The following is a 15,938-nucleotide window of genomic DNA, read 5'->3' on the forward strand; positions in this document are numbered from 1 at the left end:
CAGTCCAGAAAAATAAAGACTAACTCTTAAGCCTTGAAGGGCATTTGATGATTTATAAATATAAATATGAAATTAACAATCTATTTGGGCTACAAAAACATTAAAATTGCAACAAGACTTTACACGTACAGTTAAAATACCCATTACATTTAGGAAAACAATAACACATTGAAAAAATAGTCATAAAATTACTTTTCCATTCTCCAGGGGACAGAGAAGCAAAAGAAATGAAATAAAAAGTAAAAACAAAAAACAAAGAAAACACTACCAAAAACAGGGTGAGACAATCATCTGTTTATTAGACAGGGCAAGATCATTTAAGGAGAGGAAACATAACCAAAGAAATGTGTTTAGCTTGGTGTTAATAAGTGTTGCTGTTGACAACAAACAACACTACTCAATACATCATGGGAACAGGCCACATACAACTAGGAAGATGCTGTCATGCCACTCAAAAATAAGCTGTAATGCTTAGCAAACGAATAACTAGTAGGGAGTCACAGAGCATAAGTCTCCACTTCACTCATCTGTGTTTGCTGCAGCTAGCCACTGGCCCATCATTTTGGCTGGTTCCCTCATTAAGGAGCCTTCCTATAGTCTGGAGAATTTTGATTGGTGCACACTTCTCATACTTCTGAATTGTTACTGAAATCAGAGTTAACTGCAGGCTTATTTAGTCCATGATCACGGTATTTTTTTTACCTAGAGAGTAATGGACGATTCAACAGTGCTCTACATAAAGTTTCATACTTAATACATTTAGCACTGTTAAAACTCACTCAGATCACCTTCAGTCCTATGGTACATACTTAAAACAGACAGCACAGAATCACTGGTCTAAATTTGAGAAGAAATTTGGGGCGCTCACCTGGCCCGAGGTATACAAGCTCCTAGCAAAGTTAAACATACCTGACAACTGCTATGTCAATTTTGTGCCAAATTATTTGGCATCATTTTTAGTAGGATTTTCTTGACTGGGCAGAAAAAAGGAGAATTCAATACCTCTTCTAGAAACTATCCTTATTGCAAGCAGTAATATGTCATGATTGCTTGGCTATGAGGAAAAACTATTCAGCATAAGATTAACTGAGAAACCTGTTAGGCACTCCCTCCTGCAATCTGCTGATTTACCAACCACTTCCTTTCATGGTAATAAGTTCTCAAGGTGAGAACTTTCACTGTACAAAAAAACTCCATTTGGGTAGTCAGTCACAAAGAACGAGATACGAATCCACTTACAGTGGTTGCCTAGGGCTAGGGGTGAGTACTGGAAGAAAGTAAGAGGTGACTGCTACAGTGTTTGGAACTCCTTTTGTGGTAACAGAATACCCTACATTTGACTGTGGTCATGGCTGCACAACTTTACGGATGTATTTTTAAAAAATCACTTAACTGTACCCATGAATAAGTGAATTACAAGCCACATGAATTATATATCTCAGTAACAGTGCTACAAAAACACATTAGGAAAGGAAGACAGCCCCAAAAGAGAAGAGAATGAGAGGCTCTTCCAAATTAGTCGTACCTGAGCAAACAACAGACGGGTCTGATATAAAAGGCAGGCTTTTTCGCACAGTATTTTGACTTCATTATTATCACTTTAATCCCTGACTTCACATTCTCATCACATTTCTAAATTATTGTAAGTTACCAACAGGTTCTAACTTTGCTCTCATTAGAGAACAGAGTCAGCATCTCACAGATTACACTGGTAATCGAAAACAAGAAAAATCCAACAATAAAATAATCTTGTCCTTTGAGGCTGTGCATTGCCAGGCAGGACAGAAGAGCTAAGACTCACTGCTAATAAACACATGTCATCAAGTATAAGGGCATTGTATGGCTCTTGCCCAAAGCATATTTCCCTTTATGCCTATACAATTCAACTAAAGTAATGTTTTTATACTTGCACAATTCAACAAGAGCAATGCTTCCTAAAGAAAAGTTTAGCTTCCTGCAGGTTTTTAAAAATTTAATTTAATTTTTGCTCAAAGAGCTAGCCAAGCTTCTCTAAGAGTAAAATTAAAGTTTCTGAATAAATTCAACTCTGTATCCTCATCTTCACCCGCATCACCATACAGTGAAGGTAGAAAATGATAAGCCTGTTATAAATCAGGAGCTACACAATATTCTTTAAATGACCTTAATTCTTTAAACAAACTGAATATATTAGTTTCAAATGTTTAGAACATATTTGGCCCAATTCCTTTACATCTGCCTTTAGATTAATGAGAAGTTCCCTTTAGTTTTACTAATTTACTAGCCTTGCATTAAATAGACTAACACAGACTCGGAATAAGTTACAACTGGCTTAATCACTTTTCTGCACTGTTTACTATTCTTAGGCTACATAGGCAACATAATAAAATCGCAAATGACTTTTTAGTTATCTTCCACTATTCTTAAAACTATATAACCAGGAAAATTCTTTATAGCTAACTGAAGAGAACAGAAGTTGCTTCACAGCAAGCTGAGTTTGTTAAATAGATTTGCAATGACAGAATTTCTGACACAGAAACTGCTCCCAGCACAGGATCTCAGAGAAGTGACCAAACAAGACAGCTGCCATGAAAGCTGGGAGTGGAGGTGTGAGAAGGCATGGCAAATACCTGTGAAAGCAGAATCACTTTTTAAGGGGACATAAGAAAAAGTGAGAAGTCATCATTTCAGAATTTGATAAGGTCATTTTGCTGTCATTTGGGCTGCAAAATGCAATATTCACATGATATGTCCAAAAAACGACTCCTAAAACCTGTAGTGCAAAAGAAATCTAAGAAAATAAATAATTGCAAAAATCATCATCATTTTTCATGTGTCCAAAACACTGACTTTTACAAAAGATGCAAATTTATTTCAAATGAAAAAGGTTCCTACACTAAAGATCAAAGACTCATTTCACAGATAATGTATATACTCTATTAACAATCTCATTAACAATGTACAAACAGGGGCCATAGATTTTTTTTTAAATTAGGTCTGAAAGGGCAATATAAATACTGATTGGGGGAGTGTTTCATACCCCAAACTCCAACATTCAGCTCTGTGTCCTGTCCTGATATTACAATTTGTAAAAATCTTAACGGCGCAGTGAGTCAAGTTTTCGTAGCTTCAATGATGTGTTAGAGGACAATGCATCTTGGTTTGAAGAATTTGTTGTATCTGAAGGCTGGAACAGGACACGACCACGATGATTAAATACATAAAAGGACGGATGATTCCTTAAGGTGTCAAATGTCCTTAAAAGAAAAAATAAAGCATTGATTTTAGATAAATCTTTATAAAAGCCTACTTGAAAATGAGCAGGCTCCTAGTGAATTATGGATTTGCTATGGGTTCTATTTTTAAATAAGTCCTAAGTCCATGAAATCTAACAGTAGCTTATGCCAGAGACTTTTAAAAACCAATACATAGATGGGACCTTTGATTGTTCCCATTTGAACCTCACTATTCAAGTCATGTGATCACTTCACAGATCTGTTTTCTAAAAATTTTTCAAGTACCACAAAAAGTTCCCTTTGGCTCTCTGTACATCCCGTTGGTCAAAATGTTATATTTTGTTCCAACCTACCTAATACTGTTCTATTTTACTCCTTTTTTTCTTGGCCCTTGGCTTGTGATTCTTGGTAGACTACTTTTAAGAACAATAGTGATAGCAGCCTTCGTTCTTTTCCAGTGAGAGTGATATACTCTAAAATAAATTCATAAATACCTTGGTAGATGGCTTTAGTGCTCATTTTTATATATTATTTCCTGGAAAGAACAGGAGAACTTTTCCTTTTATAAAAATTCAAACCTCAAAGTCAGCTCCCCTAAGTATCCAAGCACACCCTCATACAAAGCAAGAGGTGTAATGAGTGATTATTTAAAATGTAAAAACAGAAATAAAAGCAAATGTAAATAATGAAGTCAACGTGAAGGTCGGGATGAGATATCTCTACCACATAAATGTTTACTATGAACACTTTTAGAAAACATATAGGGCTTATATTTTCAGGACCAGGAAGACAGATGAAGTCCAGAGATGGAACTAAACTAATGTAAAGTAAAATGTGAGAAAGAAAAACAAAGTCTGGGGGGGTCGAGGAGATGGCTCAGTAGACTAAGTGCTTCCCTGGCAAGTGGAAGGGCCTGAGTTCAATCCCTGGTTCCACCACCAAAAAAAAAAAGTCTGTGAGAACAGCTTAGAAGAAACACAGGAGAAAAAAAAAGAAAGCAGAACACTACTCTAACTGAGGGACAGAAAAGGGCCGGTAGGCAAAACTTAGGTCACAAATGTTTCAAATAAGAGAGGGGAAAAAAATAGAATAGGAGGAGGGATGGAAGGAAGGAAAGAAAGAGAAGAGGGAAGAAAGAAAGGGGAAGGAGGGTTGGAGCTTGGTTACAATTTCAGAGGAATTACCTATACCTATTTCCATCTATCCAACCAAACACTAACTTTCAGCAACTAATAAATACCACAAAGTATGACCTTATTCTATTATCAATCCTCATGCATTCAATTTGTATTTTTCCTACCATATCAAACACTGCCTCAGTATTTTTACCTCATTACTCATCTATACTGAATAATCAAAATGTAAAAACCCAATTTTTATGTACTACAACACATACGCTGTAGATTACAGAAATAAAGCAAACCTCTATGAAATTAAATGCCTCTGAAAAGGAAAAGACTTACTTATTCTTCAATTCTGAAGTGGCATCCATGTCTTTAAACTCCCCTGCAATATGCACTATCCCGTAACAGGTCACTGCAAAGGCCAGAAGTGTCTGAAGAACTATCTGTCAGTATAAAGATTGAGATTACTACACAACATGCAAATACCGCAGGACACACAAACAATCTCTCCCCTTCTACGTGGCTTCTATCGGGCAGTCCTCAGAGCACCGCTCATCAAGGAGTCAATTCCCACTCAAAATCATTTGTATTCAGACACAATAAAATCTGCTATAAAGTCTGTGGCTTGGCTACAAAAATAGCTCCACTGCTTCAAAAACTGAACAACGTACTCAAATGCACAAAGCCACTGAGTGTACAATGCTACCAAATCACTTAGTTATTAAATATTACTTGCTTCCCAGAGCAAAGTAGAACTTTTAAATTGTTGTTCAGTATCATAGAATACATGGCACATACAGGTATTATATAATGAGCAGGAACAACAGAAAGACACCAACTTACCCAGCACCCGCCTAAGAAATAGACTATTCCCCGTACTTCTCAAGTCCTGTGTGCCCCTCACTGATTAGTTCCTTTACCTTCCTTCTCAAAGTTAACTATTTTTCTTGGCAGGTGTGGTGGTATACGCCTGTAACTCCCGCACTCTGGGAAACTGAGGCAGGGGGACTGCATAGTGAGATTCTCTCTCAAAATAAAAACAACTGGGGATGGAGCTCAGTGTGAGGACCTGGGTTCAATCCCCAGTCCTGCAAAAACTACTGGTTCTGATGGTATATTAATCAGTTCCTTTTTTCCTGATGATTTTTACAGCTATGTGTGCATCTCTCAAACATCTTGTTTACTTTTGCTCATGTTGAACTTTAAATAGTCAAGTGTATTTTCTGTGTATAGCTTTTCTCCTTCCACATTGTCAGATTCATGCCTGTTTTGGAATGCAGTGGAGCGCATTCACTTTCAAAGTATTCACAATACAAAAATGCCACAATTTATCATTTCTTTTTTTTTTTTTTGGTCCCTGTGCTATGCCTAAGCAGGAGCTTTAGACCACTGAGCTACCTTGCCGGCCCAGAACCTCACTTTTTAAAAAATTTTTTAAATTGTGACTTTCTCATACTTCTTTGCTGTATTCTGTACTAAAATTTTGCCAGTATGGCTTTGAAAGCAAATACATCTTACAGTTAAGCTACAAATATTGCCTTCAGAACTTGAAGCAGGAGGGAAGATAGATATTGGAACAGTGACAATCAAGTTAGCATTACATTCTCCCCATCCTTTGGAGTACACTGTTAGTTTACGACAGACTATTGTTTATTTCTGGGTTTCACATAAACTAGGCTGGAAGAACGACATACACAGTTACACAGATTTAGTACTTTAGAATGAGGTGCTTTGTTACACAAGTGAGATTCCAGCGTTGTGACACATGTGCTCAGATTGTTTTCCATTATTTTTACAATATCTACACAAACATTCTTGTGTGTCTCCTGGTGCCCAGGAGTGCAAACACAATGTTGAGTATGCATGTTTACTGGTTAATACTGAACTGCTTTTCAAAAAGGTTGTCCAAACAATAATGTTGAATGTTTGGAATTAACCAACAAGAGCATTATAGGCATATTTTCTTGACTGTGATTTTCTGCATTGTTAAAGTATTCTAGTTTTAATCAGAAGAAAACTAGTTCACATAGACATAAATGGGTGCATCTACAATCAAGTAAAGGTAACGGACTGAGACAACAGCAACATCTCATATCGTCAAGTATATACAGCTAAAGTAAATATCAGTCACAAGCTATTATTCTAAATTAAAACCTAATATACTACGAAATACCAGTTTGCACTCCAACCTCCTGTGTACCAAGGAGACTTTTTTCAATTAAAGCAATGTTAACCAGGATAGGGTCAATCTATGAATTGTTCAAGACAAAGTATGTAATAAAAAACTATCTATAAAATGATACATACACACATATATGCATAAGTTTTTAAAAGATAAATTGTGTTTTGATTAGGTAAAGCTACATATACATAAAGGATAATGTTTATGGATTATGGATTACTTTAAACAGGAGCAAAATTGAAATTACCAGGGAATGGGATCTGTTTTATGTTGTTTTGATTTTGTGTGGTCAGTTTTAATTTTTATGCTTATTGTCTGAATCAGTTACAAAGAACTTCCTACATTTGTTAGTACTAATCCAATAAAAATTGTGAATGAAGCTGGAATATAAATAATTTTGGCTTAATAAAAACTTTATGGTTTATCTTTAGTTTTCTCAGCTTTGTGTGCTTAAACTAATACATTACTAGCTTACCTTGTTTTTAAGCTTTAGGAACTTCTCTCAGAAAACTTAATAAAGCCAAATTATTAGCTGTTTAAATCCTTTTCATATTATGGACTGAGTAACTTTTTTAAAAGACTATTTTAATTACAGTTCTAGAAACCAAACAGAGAAATTTTTAAGGTCTTCAAATTTTTACAAAAAGTGATGAAAAGTAGGAACAGATGTTATTTCATGTTTGTAAAATGTTAACAGAAAAAAATTATTTAAAAAATGATCACAAGCAAAATGGCTAATATTAGGAATATATTTTAATAGAGTATAAAGGGCCAACTTACATCTATTGGCAGTGACTCATCTTCTTTTTCTGTTAATCGCATATAAGAACGATCTAGAAACCAGAAGCACACCATTAAGGAAACTGGAGGCCATTTTTCTTTCTTAAAATGCAAGCAAATCAATATGCCAAAGTGGTTGCATTAGATGCTACACAAAGTAATGCTAATCCCAGATTCCTCAAAACCTCTGTCTTCCAGGGCAAGCAGTCTTAACAACTACAGGTATTTTATTCTCATTACAACCTGCTTTGTCACCTTATAAAATGAGGCAGAAATACCTAAGCATAATTTCTCTTTCATTACTACCTAAAACTAGAAACTTCTATAACTTTTGACTAAGTGGTCAAAAATTCAGAATTATTAAAAAAAATAGTAAATCTACAGAAAATCCTAATGCTGAGCAGTGTTGCCATCACAAAGTAAAGTGAATGGAATAGCACACAGACATGTTTCTCTTAAAAGCACAAGCTGTGGTAAGTGGTGGAGTAAGAATTCCAAGAGCTCGGAACTGGGCGTGGTGGCCCACGCCTTTGGTCCCCCTGTAATCACAGCACTCTGGAGGTTGAGGCAGGAGGATCACTGTGAGTTAAGAGCAACCTGAGGGCTACAAAAGTGAGGGCAAGGCCAGCCTGACTGCACAGCAAGACCCTGTCTCAAAAACAAACAAACAAACAAACAAACGAAAAAAGAATTCCAAGACCTCAATTGCTTTTCTACAATTATTTAATTATAATTCTGTTGCTGCCTTAACCTCAGGCGGCAGGAAGAGATAAAGGAAAAGAATCAGGATTCAGAAGCTGGTAAAACATGGATGATTGACCAACTCTTCAATTTACCACAATTTACTATATCATCTTCAAGTTAAAAGATCTTTAGTAATTGTAAATTACTGCTAAAATGGAGGAGAGGGGTAATGTGTCATAGCATCCAACAAATAGCATTTTTTCTTTTTTGGGGGGGAGGTACTGGGAATTGAACTCAGGACCCTGTGTTTGCCAGGCGGGCGCTATGCCACTAAGCTATATCCCTGGCCCCAATATTTTTTCACTGACTGAATTTTCCTAGCAGTAAAATGGGAACAATGGGAGGATTAAAGGAGGTTCAGGGCTGGAGATGTAGCTCAGTGGTACAGTGCTTGTCTTGCATACACAAGTCTATGCTGAAAACCAACAAACCCACATGGTTCAGTGCAGGATTGGTATACTATGAAAAGAAAGGTTTTTATGGCACACATGATGCCAAAATGCCTTAATGTGCCATCTGCTCCCGCAACGTGACATGACACAGTCTCAAAGATAAGTATGTCTGTTGCCAATGTGAGAATTACAAAGAAATGTCATAGTAGTGACAAATCCACAAGGCATGCCCCTCACTTGAAACATAAAAGTATAAAATCTCTAATTTTAGATGAACTTAAGACAATCATTTATTTCATGTACTAAAGATGTAAAATAACAAACTGCTTTGAGTGTATGCATTTTGACTCTTTCTTAAAAGACACTGCATTTGGGGACATATTCTAAAGTTTTAATTTATGAAGCTTATATGGAAAGGAAGAAAAAGAAAAATCAAACTGATACCAACAATACGATGTGGCCTAACCTCCTGCTGTCCGTTCCATTTCCAGCCAGCTTTCTTGTTTGCATGAAGCCTAATCTGGCTCTAATACTATCTTCGGGGAGACATTTCTTTATCTGTAACATGAAGGGGATGGACTGTGGTGCTCTCTGAGGGCCCTCTTATTCTATGATCATGTAAACTCACTACTGACACTAATTGTAGAAAATATCACGGTCCTCTGGTATATTCTATCTCCTCCAGGACATTGTTTCTCAAATTAATGTTTATAAAATCACCTGGGGATCTTTTGAAACCACAGATAGTGATCCAATGGGTTGGAGGTGGGGCCTGAGCACCTTCTAACAAGGTCCCAGGTGACACTCAGGATGCTGACCTGTGAACACACTTGGAGCAGCAAAGCTCTAGGATACTTTCCTGAACACCCACTTCTTTCCCCACAAGTTATTGCACACTTACACACCTCTTTTGGTTGTTTCTTTGAGACAGGGTCTCACTAGGTTCCATTCAGACTGACCTTGGACCCACTACATAGCCCAGGCTGACCTTGAGCTCACAGGGATCCTCCAGTCTCAGCCTCCCAGGGCTGGGATGACAGGCGCGCACCACCACGCCCAGCACTTACATACTTTTAAAACATCACTACCACTTTACTGCGATTATTTCTTAAGCCATTTGTTCTCCCACTAGCCTATGAACTCCCTTACAGCATCACTGTATCCAAGTCACCTACTCACTTTAACCAGTGACAGGAGACTGGATCCCCTTCCCCCGCCCCTCCATCTTTTTGAGTAGGGTATCATACGCAGTTCAGGCTGGTCTTCAGCTCACTTTGTAGCACAGGTTGGTCTTGAACTCGAGATAATCTTCCTACTTCAGCCTCTCCTGTGCTGAGATTACAGGCGTGCACCAGCACGTCCAGCCTGGAAACTGGATGTTTATAATGCAGTGTGGTACTTATCCTTTGCCCAAGGTCACACAGATTTTAAGCAAGTCCTTAAAAAACCAGGCCTTCAGACTAACTATCCAGTAGTACTCTTTCCTCATACAACATCACTGTGCCTCCTTGGAGCAATCCGTCCCTTAACATGTCAGTCATTGCCTGGATAGCCCAAGAGTACCAGTTCGAGACCAACCTGGTAAAATAACTACTGTCCACCTAGTTGTCATGAAGCTATGAACGAAATTCTCAATATCACGCTTTGCCTTATCTGCTCTATGCTGGATCTCACATCCCTTGTCCTGCATTCCTGGACAGATTCCGCTTAGAACCCGTTTTCAGACACCCATTCCTACCTTCTTGCAATCCAGGTACCTGACACCCCGCAAATTACAAACCCTGCACCGCTATTCGGAGCCACCTGAAACTGTGAGGTGTCAAGCGACAATTCTTCCGACCCTCCGTCTGACAGTGCCTTAGGGCTGTGCCCACACACAGCGACAGAAGTCCACGTCCCTGGGGTTTACTTACGCTGTGCGGCGGAAAAGGCGGCGTGTGCTAGGGCAAATAGGCCGATGCCTACTAGCCCCTTCCATAGCGATGGCGCCATGATTCGGAAGGAGCAGAAGGCCAAGAAGAGCGGTGAAGGCGGACAGAACCGTTCCCTATTCCACCGGCGGGTGTCGGCGCGGCGCAGAACGATGACGTCACTGAAGCCCCGGGCGCGACGCACCTTAGTGGTGCAAAACCCAGAGAGCACCGAGAAAGCGGAAACAGGAATGCCGGGAAGAAGGGTAAAGCTACACCGAGAAGGGTCCGCGATCGCTTCAGAAGCCGCTCGGCTCAATCTGTCTGTGAAAGGCGGGGTGGAGCAGAGCGACTAAAAGGGAGGGGGAGCAGGACCAATGGGAAAGTGAAGAAGGAGGGCGTCAGCCAATGAGCGCGGGCCGTGGTGAAGGGGCGGAGCCCGAGGGCGGCCGGAGAGGAGTCTGGGTGGAGGGAATGCTGGAGGTGGTCTTAAAAGTCGCTGGTTGCTAGGTTCACACCTCTGACAGTCATTGTTTATTGGTTGGTTGATTGGATTTAGTTTTCCTTCAGGTTCTGCCGGTGATTTTCTTTAGGTCTTTCCTGTGTTTGTGCTCTCCGCATATTGGCACTGCGGAAGGAGGCCAGAGTGTTAAACGAAGAGGCAGGTGGAGTCCCTAGGACAACAACCCGAGCTTTGGCGTTCGAACCCTGGGCACGTAGGGGCCCACCGGTAAACGTCAGTACGCTTTGCTTTCCCTTACCGTCGAAAAGCCTTTTCGCAAGATTCGCGCCAAAGGGAAGTGTATTGCAGCACGACAATTTAATCTTGAAGAGAAGCAGCGTGCATTAAGGAAAAAAGGAAAGAGAAAAAAACAATGTTGCTATTGACCCAGCGCGCGGTCTTTCTCTCGCACTAAGGTGTACTTCCTCGTTTTTATCACTAAAGTGTAGGCATTCTGTAGTGAGATTCTCCCCCTAGACTTTTGCTCGGCTCTCAGCCTCCTACTTCAACCGACATAGATATCACATGATTCTGCATCCACGTCTCATCTCTACTGCATTATCTTTGCTTAGCTCCTGATCTATCTGTATTTCCAGGTGTGTGCTCCTGTGGCACACAATTAGTTTTTATAAGAGCAGAATATATTTATTGGGGTAAGAAAGCATCTGCCAGACAGACAGAAGGGGTCCTAAGTGGGTTTCAAGGACCTTGCCTTTTAAAGAAATTTATATAGAAAAAAAATGGGCAAGGCCGGTTCAAGGCGTGGAAAAAAGGGAAATCACAAGGTGGGCACGAGGTGGAATGGTACACAAACGTATAAGGTCTTTTGTTTTTTTTCTGGCAACAATTCATCCAATGTCCCCTGGCTGAGTGGCTCACCGTTATAAACTGCATATCAAACGGTAATTGCAAAGTACAATTACCATTGTGTGTGTGTGTGTATGTGTGTGTGTGTGCCGGAAATCGATCTCAGGACTTTGTGCTTGCCAGGTAGGCACTTTACTGCTGAGCTATATCGCTAGTCCCAATGATTACCATTATTTTCCTTGAACTGTGTGGGAATTATGTCTTTATTTGCATCAGTTTGCTCACTCTTACCTGCACAAGATGCCTGCCTTTACCACTCCCCTGAAATTTGCAGCATTCTCCTTTGGGGCCCCCTTAACTTGTTCTATTTTTGTATCACCTAACCTACTATATAATATATTACGTTTATTATGTTGTTGTTTGCTGTCTCTCTTCTCTGCTGAAATGTGAGCTTCAAGAGGACAGATGTCTCTGTGCCTAGAACATTGCCCGTTGGTAGGCATTCAAAATGTTTGATAAATGAAGAATGAGCAAACTATGGAAAAGAAGTGGGAGGGATGTGTCTGTGAGATCTCTCCAGAGAGTTCCTCTGTTATTTTGAATTGAGTTCAGAAATCCCAGTGGACTTCTCATATACTGTTCTTTAGTGTCTTTCAACCTAGAAAATAAGGAAGACATCCAAGTTTTAGCATATTGCATCCACTTTACCTATATAATTCTTGTCCTGGATTCCAAACTGAAGATATGATCATTATTTTTCTTTGTGCCCTTTCCAATTCCTTCACCCATAAAGCAAATTTTTACATAGTCTTAGCTGAGGTCAAGTGTGCTATAATGTATTCCTTACAAATGTGGTCTTACTTACAAGCTTCATAATCAGGAACAACCAACATGTAGTCACTGTATAGTTGACAGGAAAGTGCTTCCTTCCCCACCCTTGGGAGTGAACAGAAAAGATATTTTTTAAATGCTTTAGACTGGATAATGTTCAAATTGAAAGTAGACTACCACGTGCTGGCAAGATAGCTCAGTGGACTAAGTGCCTGCTTTGGCCAGCACAGGGACCAGGGTTCAATCCCCAGTAAGGCATGTCGTGCTGGCCCCGCCCCTGGGGCGCCCAGCCCAGTTGGGTGTGGTGGCTCATGCATGTTATCCCAGCGCTGGGGAGGCAAAAAGCTGCGTGGTGAGATCCTGTACCAAATACATCTATGAAAAGAAAAAAAAAGGAAGTAGACTATCCGGTGCCCAAATTAAGTTACCTGTTCTAATATTAATTTATCTGAAGCTGAAAATGAGTTTTCTTAAAGGGTCTGTGATCCAGTTCCTTTGTTTTAAAAATATGGAGTTGCAGAAAAGTAGATCAGCAAGGATCCTGAAATGTGTTTGTATAAGCTATCCATGCATTGGTCTAGTCTTCAAGTGACTTATGTTCTGGCACTGAGTTTTGTTTTCTCTGTTGCCCATCCTCTTTTAACCTCTTAATTATGTTTATGGAGCATGATTTTAATTGTCTTATCTTTAGATTCCAACCTAAAGAGAAGCCAAGGAGCTTATAATGACAGTTATCAAAGACTGCAGCATTCAACTAAGTACCATGAGTCCACTCATCATACATGGTTCTGCCAGTTGAAGTTAATCCCAAAGGTGTAAGGTGTAGCTCATGGCAGCATTCTTTTTCGTGAGCTCTTGGAACAAAAGTGAAACCTTGTGAGAAACTGTTTAAGTGAGGCCAAGCATGTTGGTGCGTGCCTGTAATCCTAGCACTCCAGGGGCTGAGGCAAGAAGATTGAAGTGAGTTTGAGGCCAGCCTGGAATATGTAGTGAGTTCATGTCCTGCCTGAACTAAATAGCAAGACTGTCTCACCCCCCAAAGAAACACATAAAAAATTCCTAAGTGATCCCCAAAATGCCTTTAGTTTTCCCAAAGAAGTAGCCATTCTCTATATGCATTGCAGATAAATAATACATATATTATTGAAGGTGGGGGATAGTGTTCTCTAAAATATTTTCTACAGAGAAGTGATTTTTGAAGACATGTAGGTTTTCCAGAAACATCTGTTGAATAGAGAAAGCACAGCTAACCGAAAACTGCTCCTGAGTTCTTTTACTTTGTTCTGTGCCACCCAGATGAGTGTCTTTATGTGTTCCTCATTTGTGTCTCCAGTTCTCATGGGGGGTTCTCCACCTGCCACATTTTATCCTACTACCTAGTTCAAAACTCAGCTTTCCCTCAGGATATGTTCTTGACTATTGTAGGTGTCTATGAGAGTTATAGATTATTGTAGGTATTAAACTTTTCTTAAAGCTGTTTATATTTAGTACATCCTCTCTGGGTTACAAGTTCTGGAACCCACTTCTGCAAAAAAGAAAAATTCCGAAACCAAAAACCAGTATTTTCTAATAGTGTTTGTGGACAGGATATCATGTCTGCATCTTGTACAATGAATAACCACTATGACAACAATATGCAATGTATTAATTATTGAAACTGTGCTAGTAATTGGTTTTGCAACTGTCTCATTGCTATTTGTTTCTATTAAAATTAGAAAATCAGTATTTTCAGTGTTGAAATAGCATCCTCTATTTTTCTTTGCAAAAGTGATGTGATATATAAGAAATTCAGATAACAACAAAAAATGTATTCCTCTTAAAGCATTAAAGTGGTGCCTTGGTATTTTGAGTTTTTAATCTTAGTAAGTCTGTGATTTAATGATTTTTATTGGTTAAATTTTGTTTGTTTGCTAGATGGTTTTTATCACAGTGGTTACAATTGTTTGCTCTCAAATCAAATAGGGCTTGAATCTTGGCTTCTCCTTTTGCACTTCTGAGGGTCTAGAGAAGTTATGTAACTTCACAACAGTGCCTCTGTTTCCTCATCTGTAACCTGGGAATATTAATATTGCTTGTTTCATAAGGTTGTTGTAAGAAATGAGGAAGTCAAAACATAAAAAGTGCTTAGAAGAGTTTTATACATAATGAGGTTCAGTAACTGTTATTGGATGTTTTTTCTCTTTTTCCAAAGTGAAAAGATTCCTAATACCTTTAATGTTTCCTAAAACATGAGTTTCTAATCTCTTTGATTATTGTAACTGTTCTTCTCTGGACTGTCTTGGATGCAGTGTCTTCTAGGTTTCATTACACATCTACACAGGTATCCTGTTACTGGAGGTTAACACGATCGTTCATTTCAAAGAGCCTTTCTAGTGACACTGAGTATCTTACCTGCTTTTTAGCAGATTGTGTTGGTCTATTCAGGAAATAAACTCTTGAAAATTCCAGCATCCTTATTCTGGATTCTAAATTGTACCTGTCACCTGATCTTTGTCCTTTTTCAATATAGATTTTTCCTATACTCCTGCCTGAGTATGGAATCTCTTTCAGTTTACACTTCAACTGAATGTATGTGCACAGGGGAATTTAATGCTATCTGCAAACATGGTATGTTCCTTGGCATGCTATGAAATTTAAAGGATTTATTTAGGCTGAGATATGTTTCATTGGTCAAACATTTCTGCTAAACGGTGTCAGTAAAGGAATAAGTGGTAATTACTCTGCCTTCAAGGTGCTTGGAATAACAATCTTGTGCGTCCAACACGATATTTTTTTTTTGTTTTTTGGGGTTTTTTTGGTGGTAATGGGGATTGAATTCAGGCCTTTGCGCTTGCCAGGCAAGTGCTTACTCTACTGAGCTATCTCCCCAGCCCCCCAACACAATATTGTTCCAGGAGGCCTAGCATAGAGATATTCAGAGAGGACTCTGGGAGTCCTTAGGAAGAGGAATCCTTAATTCAGTCTGAGGGCATCCTGGAAAGTTTGTTGACCTTTGATCTGAGTTTTCACAGACAAATAGAAATTAGTTTGGAGAGGAAGGAGTTGAAGGCCTATCCAAACAGAACAAGCATGTGAGAATCCATATAGATGGTGTGAAACCATGTGATACATTCAGGGAAATACAAAGAGTTTGTTTTTATTATTTATTTGTTTATTATTTATTTATTTGGTACAGGGTCTCGCTATGCAGCTCAGAGTCCTAGTGATCCTCTTGTCTCAGCCCTCCCCCAGCACTGGGATTACAGGCCTCGCCAGCATGCTGAGTTGGCCTGTAATCCCAGCTCAGCATGCCTGGGTTCAGGGGCTGGCATGGCATACAGTGCTGAGGATCGAACCCAGGTCCTTGCACTTGCCAGGCAGGCACTTAGACTGCCGAGCGATCTCCATGGCCCCTTACAAACAGTTTAGAATGGCTGAATTAAAATTATTGGGGGAGATAATAATAAAAAGA

General features: G+C 39.2%; 1 protein-coding gene across 1 annotated transcript; it reads right to left on the bottom strand.

Moving 5' to 3' along the window:
• Nucleotides 1-274: 274 nt before the first annotated feature.
• Nucleotides 275-10,661, bottom strand: Mmgt1 (membrane magnesium transporter 1). Its single transcript, XM_004643148.2, has 4 exons — nt 10,351-10,661; nt 7,302-7,354; nt 4,679-4,782; nt 275-3,236 (listed from the first exon to the last, which is right to left on the bottom strand). Exons 1-4 carry the CDS (start codon nt 10,427-10,429, stop codon nt 3,077-3,079), a joined length of 396 nt encoding a protein of 131 aa, XP_004643205.1. The 5' UTR covers nt 10,430-10,661; the 3' UTR covers nt 275-3,076.
• Between the last annotated feature and the right edge of the window lie 5,277 nt (nt 10,662-15,938).

The sequence above is a fragment of the Octodon degus genome, unplaced genomic scaffold (genome assembly GCF_000260255.1).
Source record: "Octodon degus isolate 3935 unplaced genomic scaffold, OctDeg1.0 scaffold00167, whole genome shotgun sequence".
Lineage (NCBI taxonomy): Eukaryota > Metazoa > Chordata > Mammalia > Rodentia > Octodontidae > Octodon > Octodon degus.